Source organism: Hypanus sabinus, chromosome 5 (genome assembly GCF_030144855.1).
Source record: "Hypanus sabinus isolate sHypSab1 chromosome 5, sHypSab1.hap1, whole genome shotgun sequence".
NCBI lineage: Eukaryota > Metazoa > Chordata > Chondrichthyes > Myliobatiformes > Dasyatidae > Hypanus > Hypanus sabinus.
In genome coordinates this window covers 41,006,879-41,030,645 of record NC_082710.1, presented here as the reverse complement: position 1 = coordinate 41,030,645, position 23,767 = coordinate 41,006,879, and the positions used below count along the sequence as shown (strand labels likewise).

At 39.3% G+C, this 23,767-nt stretch overlaps 1 protein-coding gene across 3 annotated transcripts in view; it reads left to right on the top strand.

Annotated features, from left to right (window-relative positions):
* The window catches only part of LOC132394084 (ubiquilin-1-like), a 47,296-nt gene that overhangs the window by 21,179 nt on the left and 2,350 nt on the right, over positions 1-23,767 (top strand). For 2 of the 3 annotated variants that reach the window (XM_059969793.1, XM_059969795.1), the window contains exons 2-10: positions 363-514; positions 4,601-4,695; positions 6,805-7,067; positions 10,059-10,217; positions 14,206-14,386; positions 15,980-16,128; positions 18,032-18,115; positions 21,038-21,153; positions 21,936-22,074. In XM_059969793.1, the coding sequence (XP_059825776.1) occupies positions 363-514; positions 4,601-4,695; positions 6,805-7,067; positions 10,059-10,217; positions 14,206-14,386; positions 15,980-16,128; positions 18,032-18,115; positions 21,038-21,153; positions 21,936-22,074 (1,338 nt within the window). The remainder of the gene's footprint in view (positions 1-362; positions 515-4,600; positions 4,696-6,804; positions 7,068-10,058; positions 10,218-14,205; positions 14,387-15,979; positions 16,129-18,031; positions 18,116-21,037; positions 21,154-21,935; positions 22,075-23,767) is intronic. The other variant, XM_059969794.1, reaches the window with a different exon arrangement.

The following is a 23,767-nucleotide window of genomic DNA, read 5'->3' as shown; positions in this document are numbered from 1 at the left end:
ATCTCACTTGCATGCATCATTATAGTGTTTCCTTGCCATGCTCCTGCTGCCTGATTGAAAGGTGTATATGCAGGGATGTGCTATTTGGGGAATTATTGGAGAAGCAAGACCAATAGTATCTCCAAGCTTCTGTAAATGGTTTACCAATTGTGTGGCAGCAAGTGGGTTAATTTAGAACACACATTTCCTGTAGGGTCCCCATGGATAAAGCTTATAACTGAAGAAAGACTACAAATACCTTATCTGGTGTTAAACATCTGAATCTATGTTACTGGTCTTACTACACTTTTGTTTCCTCAGTGTGAAATTAACCAGATACAATCTGAGAGTATTACAATAACTTTCTTTTTTTCAATAAACAGTTCAAGGGAGATATAGCCAAACGCTTCAAGACACAGCCAGAGCAGCTTGTACTGATTTTTGCTGGAAAAATCCTTAAAGACCCAGATACACTTGCGCAACATGGAATACAAGATGGGCTCACAGTTCACCTGGTAATCAAAACTCAAAGCAGGTAATGCGTATTTGAAAAACGAAACCAATAAGGACTGTAGTAAGCCAACTAAAACGGAAATGTTTCAAGTAAAAGGGCCATAGAGCATCTTTGTAGAAAGTGACAGTTTTTCAGTGACTGGTATTTGCTGAGGACGTTATCAATCTTTAACTCTGTTTATTTTTGTATAGGTGTCCCCTGACATTGAATATTTGCAGCTTTTTCTGTTTTAGATTTCAAGCATCTGCATTTTTCCTTCCCTGCATTGCAATAAGGGAATTGCCAAATCAAAGTGTGCTAAAGGGGGTTTTAGAAGGAATGTTAATTATTACTTAGCAGGCTCTAGATAGTGAAGCTAATTCCTAATAAATTTTCTTTGCATGATATAATCTAATACAAATATACAATTTATGTACATTTAAATAGACCATTTTGGTTCCTTTGGCCTGCTCTGTCATTCTATAATATTATGGCTGTCCTTGTAGTATTCTCTGCTCTATATTCTTAAATACACTGATAATTTTTCATGTATTTGCTTGTCAATTGTAAGACCATAAGACGAAGGAACAGAATTAGGCCATTTGGTCCATCAAGTGTGCTCCACCATTCAATCAAGGCTGATCCCTTTTTCCTCTCCTCAGCCCCACTTCCCAGCCTTCTCCCCGTAACCTTTGATGCCATGACCAAGCTCTGCCTTAAATACACCCAACGACCTAACCTCCACAGCTGCATAGTAACAAATTCCACAAATTTACCACCCTCTGGCTGAAGAGATTTCTCCACATATGTTTTAAATGGACACCCCTCTATTCTGAGGCTGTGCCCTCTTGTCCTAGACTCTCCCACCATGGGAAACATCCTTTCCACATCGACTCTGTCTAGACCTTTCAACATTTGAGAGGTCTCAATGAGATCCCCCCCCACCCCCTCATCCTTTTAAATTTCAGTAAGTATGGACCCAGCGCCATCAAATGTTCCTCGTATGATAACCCATTCATTCCCAGAATCATACTCATGAACCTCTTCTGAACCCTCTCCAATGCCAGCAAATTTTTTCTTGGATGAGGAGCCCAAAACTGTTCACAGTATCTCAAGGTGAGGACTCAACTAGTGCCTTGTAAAGCCTCAGCATCACATCCCTTCTCTTGTATTCTAGACCTCTTGAAATGAATGTTAACATTGCATTTGCCTTCCTCACCACTGACTCTACCTGTAAGTTAACCTTTAGAATGTTCTGCACAAGGACTCCCCCAAGCCCCTTTGCATCTCAGATTTTTGGATTTTCTTCCCATTTAGAAAATAGTCTGCACATTTATTTTTTTTTACAAAAGTGCATGGCCATGTATTTTCCAACATTGTATTTAATTTACCACTTTCTTACCCATTCTCCTAATCTGTCCAAGTTCTTCTGCAGCCTACCTGTTTCTTCAACACTATCTGCCCCTCCACCAATCTTCATATCATCTACAAACTTGGGAACAAAGTCATCTATTCTATCATCTAAATCACTGATATATAGAGCACAAAGAGAAGTGGTCCCAACACTGACCCCTGTGGAGCACCAATAGTCACTGGCAGCCAATCAGAAAAGGATCCTTTTATTCCCACTCGCTGCCTCACGTGCCAGTAATTTTCCTATAATACCTTGGGCTCTTAACTTGGCAAGCAGCCTCATGTGGGCACCTTGTCAAAGGCCTTCTGAAAGTCCAAATATATAACATCCACTTCATCCCCTTTATCCTACTTGTAGTCTCCTCAAAGAATTCCAACAAGTTCGTCCGGCAAGATCTTCCCTGAAGGAAACAATGCTGACTTTGTCCTATCTTGTGTCACCAAGTACTCCATAAGTAAACTATAATAATCTATTAACTCTAAAAACAGTTGAAGACTCATCAAAGGTTAATGAAAGCAAAGTACCAAAGATTGACAACCCTTTGGGGGGTGGGGTAGTTAGCTTGGTTATCTCACCAGTCTTAAAACCAATATATTTTTTAAAATGTTAATTCCTTATTGTTGGGTTCTTCCACAATACCATCTCCACATCCACTGTGTCAGACCTTTTTGCAATCTCTTGATCAGGTCCCCTTTCACTTTTCCAAACTACTGTGGACCTAGCCTGTGTAACATTTCTTCATAAAGCAACCTGTTATTTCTAGTACATGTTCTCTGTGCTGCTTTCAGTGCATTAACATCTCTCAGAGCATTCTACTAACTTGCAATTAGCATCTTGATAATTTTTAATAGCTTTAAAGCTTTCTCTGCAAAATCTTCAAAATTCAGTGTAAGGGCACCAACTTCAGCAACCTGTTCCAGGCCAACATCTGTAGCATTGAGACTCAAATTAAACTAGTTTATCCGGACCAGGCCACTCATTCACCTGTCAGATGCTAGATTCTTGAAAGTAGCCCTCTTTTCCAAGCTCCACCATGAGATAAGATAACCAGTTGAATTGACAAGCCCATCCCATCAGCCATCTCCTGCCTAGACTGTTCGTCCCATGTTAGCTTCATGAGCCCCTTCAGGACCCACAAAAGCAAAGACATTCACAGTCCCAAGGGTCTGCTGAAAAGAAGATATTACTGAAGTATAAGGTGCTTACTTTTTCATTTGGTTTTGGCTATCTCACAATTCCACAGAACACTTTATTTATTGGCTTTTTTAACCTATCTATATTAATTGGTAGCCTGTTTATGTCCTCTTAACAAATTACTTTTCTACTCTTTGTCTCAGAAGCAAATTTAGCAGCCAAATTTAACATCAGACATTTGTAATTGTGGTTCTGGGATTGATTGCTGTGATCCTTGTTACATTTTGCCAAACAGGAAAAGGCCTATTTATACCCATGTTTGTTTCTTATTAACCAGACACATTACTATCCATGCTGATACCTCCTAGACAATGAGCTTTCATTTTCCACAATAATCTTTGGTGCAGCATTTTATCAGAAAGCTAAATATATTATTCATCGGCTCTCTTTTAATCATGACATAATGTTCCTTCAGATATTTGTGATAAATTCGGTAAATGTGATTTCTGTTTCATAAAGCCATGTTGATTATTGCCTGCTAACTTAGAAACAATTTTGATAGTGTCTTAAGAGTTTCTAACGTTTTCCCACTGGCAGCTGTTGTGTTAACTGGCCTGTATTTCTTGTTTTGTTTCCGTTGTAATTGTTATTTTCCAACCTCTTGGAGCTTTCACTGCATCCAGGCAATTTTACAAAATTTAAACCAATTTAGAGATTTATATTGAATTAATTATGCTCTCCACATCTTGATATAGCAAAGATTGCAGACTGTAAAAACCTGAGGATCTAAGAAGTGCCTCAGTTGCATCAGAGGGCAGTTTGTAGTATTGAAAACTACTCTGTGTTTGTTTGAGAAGGAGATTTGGTGGGCTGAATTGAAAATTTCTTCAGTATATTGTGAAACACATTTCTTAAGAATTGTTACTCCTCAAGACTTGCTAGTGTTAATACGGAAAAATGAAGCAGCACATAAGTGGACATTTTAGCCCATTGTACCTGTACTTGCATTTGGAGCTTTCCAATTGGTCACAAATTTCCTGTTCATACTACCACCCCCACCTTCATCAAGTCCTGCAAAGTTTTCCCTTCAATTATTTGTCAGCTTCCTTTCTGCAGTGTTGTTGAATCTCATTTCACCACTTTAGATTATCATAGCATTTGTCCCCTCTGAATCTGGTCTTTCAGTTTTTTTCATTGTTATCTTAAAGGAGCTGATGCTGACCATTCGTCCCTCAGTATTTATTTTAAATCCAGGGGATGAATAAATAGCAAGGGTACATAGTTGTTTATGATATGGTAATGTTTAATCCCACACAAGGCTACATCTCATTTATAGCGGAAACTGAAAAAAATTAAGTCTCCTCCTGGTATGAGAGTTACAATTCTGATAATTGGGCTGAGAAGCAGAATCAAGAGAGGTGTATTTTACTTGACCTGGTATGCCTAATATTAAGATCAGGTACTTGAGTTACTTTTGTATACCGATATTGCACACTAACCAACATTTTTAAAAAATTGTATCATTACCTTAAAAAAAACTTAAATATTGCTGTAAAACTTTATCTTTTTTTGTTGTACAGACCTGCAGAGCAGCAGAGTCAATCAGATAGCCAAAGGAACACTGCTACCACTTCAGCAACTTCAAGCAGCACAGGCTCAACCACCAACACCCTTGGTAAGAGCTGGGATACTTGTCTATCACTTGAGTACAGTCGGCCCTCCTTATCTGAGAATTCCGCATGCGCGAATTGCAAAAACCCAAAAGTTCTCTTCCAGCACTTGTTGTTCGAGCATGTACAGACTTTTTTTTCTTGTCATTATTCCCTAAACAATGCAGTATAACAACTATTTTACATAGCATTTACATTGTATTAGGTATTATGAGTAATCTAGAGATGATTTAAAGTATACGGGAGGATGTGCGTGGGTTATTGTGGATCAGGATTGAAAAAAATCAGAAGTTCTCATACTCAGTAGGTCGGAACAGGTACATCCGGTATTTAGTCTCAGTTAGTCAAATGTTTGTCTTAGTATATAGTATATATTTTACCTTTCTATGCATATAAAACACTTAAGAATGTATGTCTCAGCGCCAGGCTTGGGAACTTCTTCCCGAGTTCGATCCAGTGACAGACCGCTATTGAGTGCACTCTCCACCATGCCGGGTTGATGTGAGGATCAAAAACCCAAAACCCCCAAACCCAATAATTAAACCACTGCATTGTTTAGTAATAATTGTAGCTTTCATCGGAGCACAGCCTTTCTCACTTTATCCATTAAAATTGTTCCGATCGTTGACCAACTGTAGCCTAATGCTTTTCCAATGACCAATGGCGATTCATCTCTTTCTGATTGCTTTATTATTTCTACTTTATTTTCAATCGCGATTGTAATTATTTTCATGAACAGAAACACTGCGGATTCAGATCTCTGCCGCTGAGTCCTAATGTCCACTGCACTGAGATAGGTTAAATAAGGTCTGGGGTTCTGCTGGGTCCTAAGATCCACCGCATTGAGGCAGGTTGAATAAGGGACTTGAGCATTTGTGAATTTTGGCATCCACGAGGGGTCCCAAAACCAATCCCTCGTGGATAAGGAGGGCCGACTGTACTGAGAATTCATTTAGTACGAGAGCTCGGATTTGCATTTCTAGACACTCCATGTTGGCTAAATGTATTGCCACATTAAGGAACAAGCTAGTATAATATTTGTATTAGGGTTATACGAAGTGTGAGTAGCTGGTAGGTAGGTCTAAAAGGCATATCAGAGATTGATCTTTCTCAGCCTATTCTCCACAACCAGTGAACAGGAGAGTAGCCGATAACCTGACCCAGACCAGGGCTGACTAGTTAATAGGCAAATGTTGGTGCAATTGCTCTCTCTTTCAGTATGAAAAGGATGTATGTTCAAGGTGGTGTATTGCATGGGTACCAGTTAAGGTGGTGCACAGATGAGCTGTTGTTAATCCTTTATAAAGTCATAATTTCCGTTATCCCAAAGTTGATGCTTTTTAGTCAAAATGACTGAGGTTCACTACTTTATAAAATGAAATGTAATATTTACCACATGTTCCCCAAAAGCGCTAAAGAGTATGTATTATTTAACTAATTGCAGTGATTTATTGACAACAGCATATGGTCACAGCCATAGCAGTTTGCTTAAATTTCCTTCCTGTTTCTCCTCCACACACATGCACATACATGTACACCACAGGACGCTTGTCCCAGTAAGATCTATACCTCCCTCACAATCACAGAGGAATAATAATAGCTTTTCATAAACAGTGAAGTGATAGTGCAGCAAGTTTTGCAAGTAGACCTCTGACCACTTATTTAGCTAATCAGTGGCTAATCCAGTTAAAAAATTTTGCAGAATGGAATATTAATTGGAGCAAGGAGTTGAATACTTAACTACACTGTGGTTTAAATGCTTGTTTGCTTTCATTCTGTTTCATTCCTCCTGTTCTCATGTGTTAAATTGCCTATCTTTCCACAAGATTTTGATACAGAAAAATTTTGAATGTGTTTATTCTTTGCATATTAATCTGGTGTAATGATTGCATTTGGACATCAGATGGAAATACTTTTGCCTGGTGCTGTTACATCCAGGAGCTTCCAGTGAAGAAATAAACTTAAAAACAGTTTCCTTTCAATTCTGCAGATCTGAGGCATAAGATAGTGCTTATAATATTTAAAACAGGGAGGCTATAAAATAAATTATTTTGTTATGACTTCCATGAAACATTTGATATGTTGTAATCCAGTAATCCTATCTTGTGCTACAGGTGGATTAGGAGGACTTGCAGGTTTGAGCAGTTTGGGATTAAATTCATCCAATTTCATGGAGTTACAAAATCAGATGCAACGGCAGCTAATGTCCAATCCAGAAATGATGGCTCAGATCATGGAAAACCCATTTGTTCAGAATATGCTGTCAAACCCAGAGATGATGAGACAGTTAATTGTGACAAACCCACAAATGCAGCAGTTGATCCAGCGAAACCCGGAGATCAGTCACATGCTCAATAATCCAGATATTATGAGACAAGTAAGTTGAGGTGGGATCTCTCTCCCATTTATTTAAATAGGTCCTTTGGGTGTGGGAATCTGAAGTGGTGTATGGTGGCACGTGGGAAGTGATTGAAATTCTGTTCTCAAGATGTTGAGTCTAGCACTGTTCAAAGTTCAAAATACATTTATTGTCAAAATACATGTTTGTCACCATATAGTACCTGAGATTCATTTTCTTGCGGCTATACACAATAAATACAAAGATACACAACAGAATCAGTGTAAAACAGCACAAAACAAAGAGGGGAAAACAGCTAATGTGTAAATGACAACAAACTGCAAATACAAAAATGAGGACTAAACAAAATAATAATAAATAAGTACAGTGTCCCTGATGACTACATCTGCAGGAAGTACACCCACCTTCAGCTTCTGACTGACAAGGTCAAAGAGCTGTAGCTGGATGCACTCAGTAACATCTGGGAGGCTGAAAACTTCATAGAGGAGATTTTTTTTACTGAGGTAGTCGCACCTAGTGTGCAGGGTTCCCCTGTGCTATTCCCATAAACAACAAGTATACCTCTTTAGATACTGCTGGAGGGATAACCTATCAGAGCACTGCTGCATCAGCCAGACCAGCGGCTCTGGGGCTCAGCAGGAAAGGGTAAAGTCAGGTAGAGCAATACTGATAGAGGGACAGACAGTAGGTTCTGCTGCTGCAAAAGGGAAGCCAGGATGCTGTGTAATCTTCCAGGTGCTAGGGCCCAGGATGGCACAGAACATCTGTAAAACATTCTCAAAAGAGGGAGGGTGAGCAGCCAGAGGTCACGGTGCACATTGGCACCAATGGCATGGGTAAAAAGGAGAAGAGGTCCTGCACAGTGAGTGTAGAGAGTTAGGGAAGAGGCTGGGGAGCAGCACCTTCAGGGTAGTAGTCTCTGGATTGCTCCCAGTGCAATGGGTTGGTTGGGGCAGGAATAGGGTGATGGTACAGATGAACGAGTGACTGAGGAAGTGGTGTACGGGGCAGGGTTTCAGATTTCTGGATTATTGGGATCTCTTCTGCGGAAGGTATGATCTATACAAAACCCTCAACCCGAGGGGAACAGTATCCTTCTGGGCAGGGTTTGTTAGAGCTGTTGGGGAGGGTTCAAGCTAAATTGGCAGATCTCTGAATTTTTTGAGGAAATAGCAGGTAGAATAGACAAAAGTAAATTGGTGGCTGTTGTTTACTGAGATTTTCAGAAGGCCTTTGACATGGTGCCACACATGAGGTTGCTTAACAAGGTAAGAGCCCATGGTATTGCAGGACAGATACTAGCATTGATTGAGATTGGCTGGCAGGAGGCAAAGAGTGGGAATAAAGGGGGCCTATTCTGATTGGCTGTTGGTGACAAGTGGTGTTACGCAAAGGTCAATTCAGGGACCATTTCTTTTTATGTTATAAATGATTTGGATGAAGGAATTCATGGCTTTATGGTCACTTTTGCAGATGATACAGATAGGTGGAGGGGCAGGGAAAGGGCAAAGAAGTAGCAGATAAAATATTGTAGGGAATTGTATGGTTATGCTGTTTAACAGAAGCAATAAAAGCATGTTATTTTCTAAATGGGGAGAAAATTCAAAAATAATAGGTGCAAATGGACTTGGGAGTCCTCATGCAGGATTCCCTAAAGTTTAACTTGCTGGTAAGGCAGAAAAATGTATTCATTTTGAGAGGACTAGAATATAAGATCAAGGATGTCATGCTAAAGGCATTGGTCAGACTGTACTCAGAGTACTGTGTGCTGTATTTGGTCCCATATCGAAGAAAAGATGTGTTGGCATTGGAGTGTGTCCAGAGGAGGTTGATGGGAATGATTCCAGGAATGAAAGTTAATGTAAAAGGAGTGTTTGATGGTTCTGGGCCTGCACTTGCTGGAGTTTAGAAGAATGAGGTGGGGTGGGGGAATCTCATTGAAACCTATTGAAAGGCTTGGGTAAAGTGGATGTTTCCTGTAGTGGTGAGTCTAGGGCCAGAGGGCATAGCTTCAAATAATGGGACATCTATTTATAATAGGGATTAGAGGGAATTTCTTCAGCCAGAGGGCATAGAATCTGTGAAATTCTTTGCCATGGACAGCTGTGTAGGCCAAGCCTTTGAGTATATTTAAAGACTAGGTTGATAGGTTCTTGGTTAGTCAGGGTGTCAAAGGTGTGGGGAGAAGACAGGAGAATGGGGTTGAGAGGATATCATCTCAGCCATGATGGAATGGCAGAGCAGACTTGATGGGCGTAGTGACCTATTTCTGCTCCTAAGTGTTCTGATCTTAAGCAATAAATATCAAGAACATGAGTTGCAAAGTACTTGAAAGTAAGTTGATAGGTTGTGGAATCAGTCTAGTGTTGGGGTGAATGAAGTTATCCCCTTTGCTTCAAGAGCTTGATGGTTGAGGGGAAATAACTTTCTGAACCTGGTGGTATGGGAGCCTGAAGCTCCTGTACCATCATGCGAGCTGTGAGAAGAGAACATGGCCTGAATGGTGGGGTTCCTTGATGATTGATGCTGCTTTTCTGCATCAGTTCTCCTTGTAGATGTGCTCAGTGGTGGAGAGGGCTTTACCTGTGACATTAGGCTGTATCGAAAACTACTTGTAGCCATTGGGGTAGGGAGAGAAAGTTAGGGTCAGGTGGGCAGGCTTGATAGCTGAATTTGTACCTTTCTGTTTTCCTGTTTTAAAGTCTATTGTTTAATGCAATGGTTGCTATTTGATTACTTGTTTTCAAATGCTTTTTGACTTTGGTAGGTTTGGTAGTATAAAGGTTCTGTTCAGGAAGGGACATGCAGCCTAAACCTTCTAAATTAGTGTTTTATTTAATAATTATTTAGTATCAAATTAATATTAGACTAAACCAAAATATTGTGGTAAAGAGCTTCACGTCTTTTTTTTTGGAATGTTGTCACATTTTCCGAGTTGAATTGTATTGGGTGCATTATTGTTGTCTGCCTGGTTAATTTAAAATAAATATATTAATATTTTAAAACTAGACATTGGAGCTTGCTCGAAACCCAGCAATGATGCAAGAAATGATGCGGAATCAAGATCGGGCTCTAAGCAACCTGGAAAGTATACCAGGTGGTTACAATGCCTTGAGACGCATGTACACGGACATTCAGGAGCCAATGTTGAACGCTGCCCAAGAACAGGTAAGTAGGCAGTAATAAATTACAGAATCATATAGCACGTACCCTTCTGCCTAACATGTTAATGCTAAACATCAAATGCCCATCTGTACTAATTGCTTTTACCAGCAGTTGGTCCATAGCCTTACAAGCCTTGGCAATTCAGTACTTGTGTGAATATTTACTGTTACAGGAATAACAGTATCCATCACCTCCTCAAACAGTGTGCTCTAAGTACTAACCATTCTCTGGTTAAAAATATTTATTTTCAGATCCCCTCTAAATACCTTGCCTGTTACTCCAAACTATCCCCTAGTTTTGGAACCGCTGTGGGAGGAACAAGTTTTTTATGAGCTTCTGTCTTTGTCCCTCATGATTTTGTATACCTCTATCTTGTCTGCTTCTTCCCTTCTCTTCCTCCCCACCAACCACATCCTATCCAAAGAGAACAACTTCAGCCAATCCAATCTTTTCCAATAATTGAAATTCCCTGTCCTAGGCAACATTCTAGTGAATCTTTTCTGCACCCTTCCTCGTGCAGTCATACCCTTCATATAATATGGTGACCAAACTCTACACAGTATTCCAGCTATAGCCTGATCAATGTGGTACCATTACCAACTTGCTCTTGTATTCAATACCCATTTAGTTAAGGTGAGTTTCCTGTAATACCTTATCTCCCCGTGCTGTTACCTTCAGAATCCTTGGTTGTACATCAAGGTCTCAGAACTCTCTTAAGATCCTGCCATTCGGTGTGCATGTCCAATCCTTATTAATCCTCTCAGAGTGCATCAGTACATGTATTATGAGCATTAGATTCAATTTTGTCATTGCTCTGTCCTTCTTCCCTGATTGCAAGAGTCTGCAGAGGGTTGTAAAGTCAGTCAGCTCCATTATGGGCACAACCTTCCCCACCATTGAGTACCTCAACAAAGAGGGGTTGATCACTAAAGACCCTTTCCATTTGAGATATGCCCTCTTCTTGTCACTACCATTAGGAAGAAGGTACAAAAGCCCGAAGAAGACAATTCAGAGATGGCTTTTCCTCCCAGTAATCAGATTTCTGAATGATCCATGAACACTAACTCATTATTCATATTTGCACCATTTATTTGTAATTTATAGTAATTTTGTCTTTGCACTGCTGTAAATTTCACAGCATATAAAGGTGATAATAAACCTTTCTGATTTACCATCATAGTGTATTTTATGACTGCTCTCCTCACTATAAACAACAGCACTAACTCTTGTATAATTCCACAACTTCAGTGGAGAACATTGTAGTTTTGTAAAGACATTTGCTGTCAGACATATTTCCTCCTCCTATTGGAAACTAAACAGATTTTTAGAAGTTTTACAATACTTGTGTATAGAATGGATTAAAGGATTTACCTTGGAATATGGAAGCCCCTGATTTGTTCATTACAATATAAATTATTTTTAAAAAATAACTCTTTTCAATTCTAATTATTTTAATTACAGGTTTCGGTTTTAAACCTAAACCTGTTAATAAACAATATCATATCTTAATTTTAATTATTTACATATCTTTGTTCCTTGTTACTTATCTTCTAACGTGAACGTTGTCTCCAGTTCCATTGATTGACGTTCATAAACAGATACTATGTTCCAGCAAAAGACAATTTACATAGTCACCAGACCATTGTAAACTGTGGTGGTGGATAAGATGTAGTTTTGGTGACATTCAGAGATTTCATGCTTCATGATTAAATGAAAGATGAATTTACCCTTCAGACTGAACAAACTTAACCTGAGTTCTCAATCTATATTTGCCATTTCTGAATTTCCTTTACCATTGGCCTTAAGATTTGATATTCTTTAGTAACCACATTGCTCTTCCATTAATCTGATTTGCCCTTTGCCCTATTAAAAGCTAGGTAAACTAATCCACACCAGCATCTTCTACGTGGCTAATATGCACCATTCGATCACAAGGTTGGTTTTATTGAGGCAGCCATATCATTCACATGCCTGACAATTATCTCCTGTAACAGACACTGTATTCCAAGATGTAAAATAAACAAATGTTGTGGCAGCTTCTTTTGGAGGGGTGGGAGTTGAGTAGACATTCCCTCATTGATTTGTAGGAGTCCTTGGTCCATGACTCTTCTAAATGGAGAATGAATGTTTAGGATGGTACTGAAAATCTCGATTCCCTTCATCAGAAGAATGCTGAAAGTCAGCATAAACGATGGAAGAAGTGCACCACCACTCACATAACCCATCTGCTTGCCTTGACTAGAGTCTCTAGCTCTGACTTTTGCTTCAGCCTTCTCTGAGCCCATTGACTGGAAGTAAGTCATCCTTGCTCCGAGTGACAGATTAAGAAGATTAGTAAAAGCTAGTTGGATCATAGTATTATGTAATCTCCCAAGATCAGTTTTCCCATAAGTTGTGGTGTAACTGTGGAAGTAAATGTTTCAGGCGTCACTTTTAAGCCCTGCCTGACATGAACATGCAAAAAAAAAGATACTAGTTTGTCATAGGCACTCATTATTAGATGCACATCAATGAAGCTTTGCTTGGCTTGCCCAAAGAGTGATGGTGAGTGGACTGTATAATTCAGTGGCTCAATTTCAACTATTTCAGGTAGGAATGAATGATGTTGAGGCATGGCAGGGTACCTTACCAAAATGGGATCTGCATTGGTGATGTCATATTTGCTGTTGTTAATAAAATCGCATTGATGTTAACAGTAGTGTGAGCAAATGTAGTGGCATGGAACATGTCTAAAAACTAATCATTCATTATAATTGACTCTGATGAATAAATCTTACTAAAATCCCTGGTTTTGTTGCATTTAGTTTCTCTTAGTAGTGCCTGTTTAGTTATTCTCTCATGTAATACTGGCACTGGTAACCCCTTTCTACCCACAATACTTGTGTATGTCTAGTGTATTCTATTTGTGCATTCTGAACACTGACTCATAGTAGTCTAAAGACAGGTTGCTCAAAGTAACTTAATTATCAAAGTTTTAGTCACCATACACTACCCTGAGATACATTTTCTTGTCAGCACTCTCAATAGATTGCAAAGCAATACAATTGAATCAGTGAAAAACTACACACAAAGACAGAGAAACAGCCAGTGAACAAAAGAAGACTCATTGCAAGTACACAAAAATAAGTAGTAGTAATAATAATAAATATTGAGAAAATGTGTCCATAGGTTGTGGAATATGTTCAGTGTTGAGTTGAGTAAAGTTATCCACACTGGTTCATGAGCCTGATGGTTGAGGAGTGATAACTGTTCCTGAACCTGCTGGCGTAAGACCCAAGGTTCCTGGATATCTCTTTCCCAATGGCAGCAGATCATGGGTGTAAACTTGTATAGTACTTAGACATTAGCTTTCACCTGTGTTGTAATAGTCTTTTGTATCATGTTTAGGTCACCTTAACTATGGTCTTAACATAATGCTATCCCAAAAATAGCATCTCATTAGGAAGCATTCTTTGTGGGGATCTTGGAGAGATCTGTACTAGGTGCAGTGCATCTACCAGGGATGTCTTGACACTTTTTTGAAATATAAAGGGGTACATAATCAATTTCAACCATCTTTCTCCTTCATGGCTTTAATTTTTCTTAAAATTACAAAATCTGCATTTTATCACAAGTCTTTTCACAGAGTTAGGAACCTATTCCAAAGAAGAAAACAAAAGTTTTGTCATTTTGTGTCCTTGAATTAATAAAAAAAACCTCTAGAGTTCTTTGGCTTTATTTTAAAGAATTGACTGAAGAAGGAAATGCTGTTGCCAATACGTTTAATAAAAACATTCTCAGATGTTCTTTAAGATATTCAAATTTAGTATAGGTTTTGAGAATTTAAATAAAATATTTAAGCTCAGCTTTTACTTTATAAATGGCTACATACTTCATACACTTGATCTATAATTGTTAGAAGAATCTCATCATTAAGGAATAGGGGGCACAAATTGTTTCTATCAATGGGAGCTCTTGAATATTCTGTGCTAGTGTTTCATTTTCACTGCAGTTTGGAGGCAACCCCTTTGCAACTTTGGTGAATAGTCCTGATGCAGGCAATCAGCCATCACGGATGGAGAATAGAGACCCCCTGCCCAATCCATGGGCTCCGCCTTCAAGTACTACAAGTACAACCTCAAGTGGAAGTACTACTCAGTTCACAACGTCAGGTCTGGGAGTTGGTTTGGGAGGTAAGGATCCCTATGGTCATGGTTTAAGAGCTTTGCAGAATATAAATGTCACTTAATTCAGTTGCACCAAAAATATCTTTTCTCATTGCTAGATTTAGCTTCTGAAGGTCAGATGCTAGGTGGAGATACATCTGGTAAAATAGTAGAATTAATGTTTTGGTTAAATGTTTGTGTTTTGGAAAGAAATACTTGATCAGCATGAACAATGTCTTAAATTCTGTACAGTAGATTCTGGTCGATTTGGGCCATCAGTTAGTTGGAGCAGCCACTTATTTGGGACAATTCTTAAAGAAAAAAAAATCGAGAAAATAGCTGGCATTCCCTTCATTTATTTGGGTCACTGCTTAATTGGTACAAAGAGACTGTTGCCATACAGTTTCTAACTAGCATCAGCCACACGCGCTTGTATACCATTATATATTATACCTTGCTTAGAGCGAACAGTTTTTAAATAGCATCAGTTGCACGTGTTTGTATTCCAAAAGCAGTGACTTTGTCACTGATAGTTAGCGAGAAATAAGCAATAAGACAATTCAGAACTGTTTTGCTCACTGTGGCTTCAAGCATTCGGGCTTGGTGATGCCAGAAATGGCCAGGAGTGAAAGTGAAATGATTTCACTGTGTCACAAATTGGGAACTACAAAGAATTTAAAGATATTGATGAAGACATTCTATTTGGAGTGGCATGGTAGTGTAGTGGTTAGCACAGTATTAGTGATTTACAGTAAGGGTGACCCAGGTTCAATTCCTGCTGCTTTGTACGTTCTCCCCGTGACTTACGTGGGATTTTTTTCCAGATGCTCCAGTTTCCCCTGCTCAGTCCAAAGATGTTCATGTTTCGGTAGATAGGTTAATTGGTCATTGCAAATTGTCCCATGATTCGGCTTGGATTAAATTGGGGAATTGGTGGGTGGTGTGGCTTGAAGGGTGGGAAGGGCCTATTCCAAGTTTTGTTCATTTATAGTTATTCAAAAGAATATGGCAGCGTACACTAGATGAATTCCTCTGTTGATAACTATTGGGAAATAAAACACAGTTTTATAATTCTGAAGTAGTATTGGTGGTCTAATCTATTCTGTATTTCAGTTAAATACATAATTTATCACTGAGTTAAAATTAGTTTGTCTTTTTTTTTATATCTTTTTAACTTATTTCCAGGAAACTTCAGCTAATTGGGGCAGCCGCTTAATTAGACCAAAACGTACTGGAAGAAGACATGCTGACATAAAAATATTGTAGTTTTTTAACAAATTAACTTGTATCGTTGCTGCAAATTGATAGGCAACAGTAGGTACCGAGTGGAAGCCTGGTATATTGTGAAGAGATGTGGTAAAGTGCTTCCACTGTCAGTTACCTTTCCTGTATTCCCTAGAAAGGCAATGTTTTTTTAATTTTCTTTTCCCTTTACCCTTCCTCTTTTCTTTTTTGTCTTTCTTTAATCCATCTTATTTTCCTTTTTGCTTTACCTTCATATAACTCCTCCTGTGGTAGAAGGTAAATACAACCTTACTGCCATGGGAAACTCACTACAGTGTTGATCTCCAATTTGTGCTTTTGAAATCTTGTTCTAATTAAATGATAATTTTTCCACAGCAGGATCTGGTATGTTCAACACACCGGGTATGCAAAGTCTTTTACAACAGATCACAGAGAACCCTCAGCTAATGCAGAACATGCTCTCAGCACCTTATATGAGGAGTATAATGCAGTCTCTGAGTCAGAATCCTGACCTTGCAGCACAGGTACAAATCTGATATTTCATATCATTTGCATCAAACTTGAATTTAAGGCAGGGTCTTTTAAGACGCTCTTAGATAGGTACATAGAGTTTTGAAAAATAGAGGGCTATGTGCTAGGGAAATTCCAGGCAGTCTCTAGAGTAGGTTACATGGCACAACATTGTGGGCCGAAGGACCTGTAAAGTGCTGTAAATCTTTATGTTCTATGTTCTAAATGGGGTCAAATACTTTGAGACATACTGAACATTTCCTCAAAGGGTGAAAATGGGTAAATTCAGTTGAAACACACAAAATGATGGCAAAACACAGCAGGTCAGGCAGCATCTATGGAAATGCGTTAACAGTACATGTCTCAGGCCAAGACCCTTTTTCAGGACTGAAAAGAAAGGGGGAAGAAGCCAGAAGAAGAGGATAGGTGAAACCAGGTGGGTGGCGGGGGGAATGAAGAAGCTGGGAGGTGTTAAATGGAAAAGGCAAAGGCTGCTGAAGAAGGAATATGACAGAGTAGAGTGGATAATGGGAGAAAGGGAAAGAGAAGGGAAAACAAGTGGAAGTGACAGACAGGTGAGGAGAAGAGGTAAGGGCAGAGTTGGGAGATGAAGGGGGAGGGGAAAAATTACCAAAAGTTGGAGAAATCGATGTTCATTCCATCAAGATCGAGGCTACTCAGACAGAATATGAGGTGTTGCTGCTCCAGTGTGAGAGTGGCTTCATCGTGGCAGAAGAAGAGGCAATAAACTGACATGTCAGGATAGGGATGGGGACAGGAATTGAAATGGTTGGCCACCAAGTAACTCCATTTTGTGGGGGGGGGGAGGAGTGGGTCTCAAAAAAATAGTCTTCCCAATTTATGTCGGATCTCTCCAGCGTAGAGGAGGCAGCATTGTGAGTATTCGGAAACAGTGGACAACTGCAAATTCACTTGTGAAGTGTTGCCTCACCTGGAAGGACTATTTGTGGACCCGAGTGAAGGTGAGGGTGAGGCGAATAGGCAGTTGTAGCACTTTGGCAACTTATACGTAAAAGATTAGTGGGAAATGACGGAGGGAACAATCTGTGCAGATAGTGGAAAGTGGGGGATAGGTAAAGGTGTGTTTGGTGGTAGGCTCCTGTTGAAGGTGGCAGAAGTTGCAGAGAATGATGTGTTGTATGTGGAGATTTGTGGGGTGCTAGTTGAGGACAGGAGGAACTGTATCCTTGTTAAGGTGGCGAGAAGATGGGTTGGGCACAGTTGTCCAGGAAATGAAGGACATGCTGGTGAGGGCAGCATCAGTGGCAGAGGAAGGGAAATTACGTTCTTTGAAGAAGGTGGAGATTTCTGATACACAGTTAAATGATTACTGCAAGCAGAATTTAAAGTAGAATTGGGAATAGATCAGCTCAGATCACCTATTAGTGGCCAAGTGACCTACCCATGCTCCGAATTTATGTTCATATACAAGGCATTTGAATTTGGCAGTTCAAAACGTGGGTGGTGTTCATTGTGAGGGATTAATGTTTAATGACATGCTATAAAATACAATTGGTCAGCTATTCAAAAGTTAAAAGCTAACTTGTTATCAAAGTATGTATATGTCACCATAGACAACCTTGAGATTTTTTTTCTTACTACCTTTAACAGGAAGTATTATTTATGTTATAAATTTAAATATTATAGCGGAACAATTATATTTTTATAATAAGTGCAAGCAAAGTTGAAGGGAAAATTTGCCAAAATACTTACTATCAAAGTTCTATTGTAATAGTGATGGGAGTATTAAAAACTTAATACAAAGGACAGTTGAAAGTGACTGAAATGTACAAACTACAGCATTTCAGCATTTTATAACTAAAGTATATTTTGAAATGATAACACTAGCATCCATTCCTTCAAAAACAAACCAACAGAAGCTCTTGTATATTTCAGATCATGCTGAACAATCCTTTGTTTGCGGGAAACCCTCAGCTGCAAGATCAAATGAGACAGCAGATTCCAAACTTTCTGCAGCAAGTGAGTATTTTTGCTTTTACACCTTTTAAAAGGATTGCTGCTTGAAAGAGAAACTGGGAGGTTCTCTCTATGAATAGCAGTTTTGTTGAGCTGAAATACATATAAATTCTGTAAGATAAAATCTGTTGTAACATAATTTAGATCAGGAGCTACCCCAATGTGAATTAACCTTCGATGGGAATTAAAGCTGCTGTTGTGTGTAGTTTTTGTAGTATGCATTGTTTTAAGAACACTTGACCTGCTTTAAGTTAGAGATTATATGGTACAAAAATAGGCCCTTTGGCCCAACTTGCCCATAGTGACTCATTTGCTATTTATCCCTCTAAACATTTGCTGTCTGTGTGCCTGTCATTTAAACATTCTAATTCTACCCAGCTTTAGTACTTTCTCTGGTGGCTTGTTCCATATGCCCATCACTCTCTGTGTGGAAAAACCTGCCCCTCAGGTACTCCTCAACATTTTCCCTTCTCAATTAACCATGAACCCTCTAGTTTTAGACTCCCCTGCCTTGAGGGAAAAATGACTGACAATTCACATTGCCTATGCTGCTCATGATTTTGTATATCTCTAATGTCACCCCTCATCCTCCTGAACTTCAGGGGATAAAAGGCCCCGATCTATCCTCTCTCTCCTTGTAACACAAGCTTTTCAATCCCAGTAGCATCCTTGCGAATTTTTTCTGCACCCTATCCAGCTTAATGTAATCCTTCCTATAGCCAGGCAGCCAGAATAGCATATAATGCTGCAGGTGTGTGGTCTTATCCATGTCTTGTACAGTTGAACGTATCATCCGACTCTTATACTCAGTGCTCTTATCATCCGACTCTTATGCTCAGATGAAGGCAAGTGTTTCAGATGTTTCCTTTATCACCCTGTCTTACCCATGTTCCCACTTCCCAGGATCTATGTACTTATACCCCCAGGTCCCTGTTCTACAACACTGTCCTGAGCCATACCATTTACAGTGCAAGTCTTGTCCTGTCTTAATTTCCCAAAAACTTTGCTCTTGTTCAAGTTAAATTCCTTGACCTGCTTTCTCAGTTGATCTAGATCCTGTTGTAATCTTAATTAATTACATTCAGTATCCACTATACCACCACTTTTGGTGTCATTCACAAGCTTACTAACCATGCCAGATACCTGTTAATATCAATGACAAACAATGGTGGGTCTAGCACTAATTCCTGCCATAGTCCAGCAACCTGAAAAAGAACCCTCTACTGTTGCACTCTGACTCCCACTACTAAGCCTATTTTGTATTCAGTTGGACAGCTTATCATGGCCCCTATGTGATTTAACCTTTCAGACCAGCCTGCCACGTGGGATTATGCTAAAGTTTATGTTGACAGCCTCCATCATCCAACTTCAACAGTCTTGGTCATGTCTTCAAAAAGACACTCACAATATTCGTGAGACACAGTTTTCCCACACACAAAACTATATATTTGGTTCATCTTTATGCACTGCAAGACTACCAGCATCTATTTCTAATGTGGATATTTTCAAGACATAGTATTCTCTTCCCTGAAATCCGAGGCTTCCTTGACCTTTTCCATAGTAAATACAGACAGGAAATAATCATTTAAGACTTTGCCCATTTCTGTAACTTCACATAAAAATGACCACATTGATTCTTAGGGAAACCTATTCTCTCCTTAGCTACCCATTTAATATACTTACAAAAGCTCATAGGGTTCTTCTTTACCTTAGCTACCAAAGCTATTTCTTTCCAGATTTGCCTTTCAGATTTCCCTCTTAAGTTACTCCTATATCCATTATACTCGAATGAATTTTCATGATCCCAGCTGTCTACATTTCACAGTTGCCTCATTGTCTGTCCTGACTAGAGCCAATCTCTCTCATTAGCCAAATTTCCTTCATGTTGCCAGCCTTGCCTGTCATTCTAACGGGAACATGTTGGCACTGAACTCCCCTTATCTCGTTTTTAAAAGCCTCCCACTTGAAAGACACCCCTTTACCTGCAAACAGCCTTTCCCAATCAACATTTGCAAGTTCCTGTCTAATGGGATCAAAATTAAATCTGCCTCATTTAGGAATCTTAACTTGTGGACTTGTTCTTTCTTAACTATTTTAAAATTAATGGAATTAAGGTCCACTGATCCCAAAGAGCTCTTCTTCTCTCCCCCGCCCCCCCCCCCAACATTTCAGTCAGTTTCCTTCCCTCATTTCCCAACAGCAGGTTGAATGCCTCTCTAATAGAGGCATCTATTGCATGAGAAGAATTTCTTGGACACACTTAAATTTCCTCCTTTTCAACTCTGTTATTCATATAATCTCCCTAAATATTTGCTCCTCAAATTCCTGTACAATCCCATCAAAGTGATCAACCCTTATTTCTAAGTTCTACCCTCACTGGACTATCCCTCAGGAATATCCTAAGTACTGCCATGATGAGCTTCTAGTCAAAAAAAAACTTACTCTTCCTCTTTTACCTCCACCTTTACCACATCTGTGGCTTCTGTGGAGCTGCCAGTTCTTCCCATTCCTCAGCAATTCTCTGGCCACATTCATTTCAGCAGCTTCCTTTATGCCAGACCTGTGGTATATCTTTAAATCCAAGCTCTGTCCATTTCCACTTCCTGATTCTGGCATGAATTTTTAAGATCCAAATTTCATCTTTGGGAACTTCTCTCAATTCTCCCTTTGAAGTTACAGTGTGGCACAGTAGGGATAATGGTGGCTGGGAAAGTGGGATGCATGTTGCAGTTTGTGGAGACTGATGTTTTATCCTTGGATTTTGATAGAATACTGCAAACCCAGGTTCTTGTGCAGAGAATCTCAGCTGTTGATTCCACTTCTAATCTTGCTCATAATTGCAGGTATTTTATTGTCCTATAGTTTCCAGAAGAACATGATCTAATAAGTAAATGAAACATGAGGACCATTTTCTTGTCATTGCAGATGCAGAACCCTGAAACATTGTCTGCCATGTCAAACCCAAGAGCTATGCAGGCTTTGTTACAGATTCAGCAGGGTCTGCAAACCTTGTCTACTGAGGCTCCAGGGCTCCTACCAGGGTAAGAGTTTGATTCCCAAACTGGTTTTATGCCGCTTAGATTAGAACTGAATTACATGTGACATTTCAGTTCATCTATAACAGAGAAGTAGAGCATTTGGCTTAGAAAGTGCATGCCAGTGATTATGCTCCACAGAAGCCTGCTGATCTCCATCTAACCTCTTCAAAATTCATATTCAGTTCCTTCTGATATACTTCTACTAATATCAGGTGGAAAGCTAACCACCTTTAATATAGAAGAACATTAGGAACAGGATTAGGTTCTGTATTCCTCCCCGCAATTCCCTCAACCTCAAGCCATCACCATTTGCAGGTGTTATTTCTTGAGAGACCATGATTGTTCATTTTCTTTTCAAAATAGCCTGGATATTCATCCATTGCTGTGTTGTTTTAGAGAACTTGAGCCTGAATTTCTTAATGGTTACTTGAATATCATCCAGCTGATGTTTTTGCAAGACGGTCCTTTGCAGCTTTTGGGCTTAGAACTTATCAAATCACTTGAGTTAAACTGCTGGTTAAACTGTTGAGTTAAACACTTAAACTGTAACCATTTCTTCAGCAATCTATTCTATATATAAATTGCTCAGAAAACTTAAGTGTCTGTTTTTCATGAAAATTATGATTAATGAAAATATGACCAATATGCTCGGATAAAATTTGAGACAGACTGCTTCTAACTCAATTGTTGGAAATTTAACTGGTACTGTGAAATGAGTATAAATATCCTTCTGTCAATGTCATCAGCAATCTTTACATTCAAATCTTTCATATTTATGTTTAAAGATATGGCAGTGGTATTGGAGGAATTGGCAGTGCTCCCCCCAGTACCAATGAAAGCACAGGCGGTGCAGGGGGAACTGACGCTGGACAACAGTATTTTGTGCAGCAGATGTTGCAGGCGTTGGCTGGAACAAACACACAGGTAGTATAAATTTAGTATGTTATTCTAATCCAACAAGGACACCAGACTGAGGGGTTATTGTCATTGTGGTGTTGTATAAAATCCAGCTGAGCTAACTTCCCTGTGAAAATCTAGTTGTCAGTAAGGTAAATTTTGCAGATAAATAATTCCCACCATTTTAAAGTACAATTAAAATGATTTAATTAAAATGTAGTTAAATTCTAAACATTCCAATGTTAATTATATAATAATATTTAACATTATATTCCTATCTAATGAATATACAACTTGGCCAAATCACATAACTGGTCGTAGCTATGGTGAGAAAACTATTAATTTATTTTTGTAAAAAGATATTCTTGGAGTGAAACAAAGACTGCTGGTGGCACAAAAGGAAAAGTCAGCTGCTTACTAAACAAGCTTATCAAACTGTTGTTGGCTTAAGAAGGGAGGCAGGAGAGCAAGAAGGGGACATGAAAAGGCCTTGGTGAGGATTGAGGAAAACACAAGGCATTCTATATGTACGTGAGGAATAGCACAATAACTAGAGTAGCATCAATCAGGCCTTAAAGAGGAAATGTGCCTGGAGTTAGAGAAGGTAGGGGAGCTCCTTAATGACTACTTCACTTCAATATTCACTATTGAGAGGTGCCTTGATGCAGGGTCGGCACAGGACAGGTTAATGTGCGAGGTTAAGAAAGAGGATGTTTTGGAACCTTTGAAAAATGTCAGGATAGTTAAACCCTAGAGCTGGACAGGATACACAGTACTTTGCACAAATACTGTATTTGTCAATGTGGAGTGGAGAACAAGTTTGTAAATCTGGTGGGAGCGAAGGGTGTTGGTGGTGACATGTCCCCACACATCCACACCCAATACTTTTGCACAGTACTGTATCCTAGGTCATTAAGGGAAGCAAAGCAAGAGATTGCTGCACTGTTGGCAATTATCTTTGTGACCTAACTGGCTACAGGATCAGCACCAGAAGATTGGAGGATAGCAAATATTATTCCTTTCTTCAAGAAAGGTAAAAGGGATAACCCTGGGAATTATAGACCAGTGAGATTTACATCAGTGATGGGCAAACTACAGGAAATATGTTCTTAGTGACGGGATTTACAAGCATCTAGAGAAGCCTGATCTAATTAGGGTTTTGTGAACCCTAATGCATGCCTCATGAGCCTGATTGACTTTTTTGAGGAAGAAATAAAACAAATTGATAAAGGTAGAGCGGTGAATCTGCTGTGTACAAATTTTATTTAAAAAAGTTCCCCGTGGTAGGCTCATTCAGGAAGTTGTGAGGCAAGTGAGCCTCAAGGTAATGTTGCAGCTCTACAAAACTCTGGTTAGACCACATTTGGAGTATTGTATTCAATTCTGGTCACCTCATTATAGGAAGCTTTAGAAGAGGGTGCAGAGCAGTGTTAACAGGATGTTGCCTGGATTAGAGAGCATGCCTTGTGAGGAAAGGTTGACTGAATTATGACTTCTCTCTTTGGAATGGAGGAGAATGAGAGGTAACATGATAGAGATATGCAAGATGATGGGGCATAGATATATTGTATTTATTTTGATAGAATAGAGTGGCAGTGAGTGCCTTTTTCACAGAGTGGCAATAGCTAATAGGGAGGCATACTTTTAAGGTGATTGGAGGAAAGTACAGTGGGGATATCAGAACCAGGTTTCTTTATACAGTGGTAGGTCTGTAGAAAAA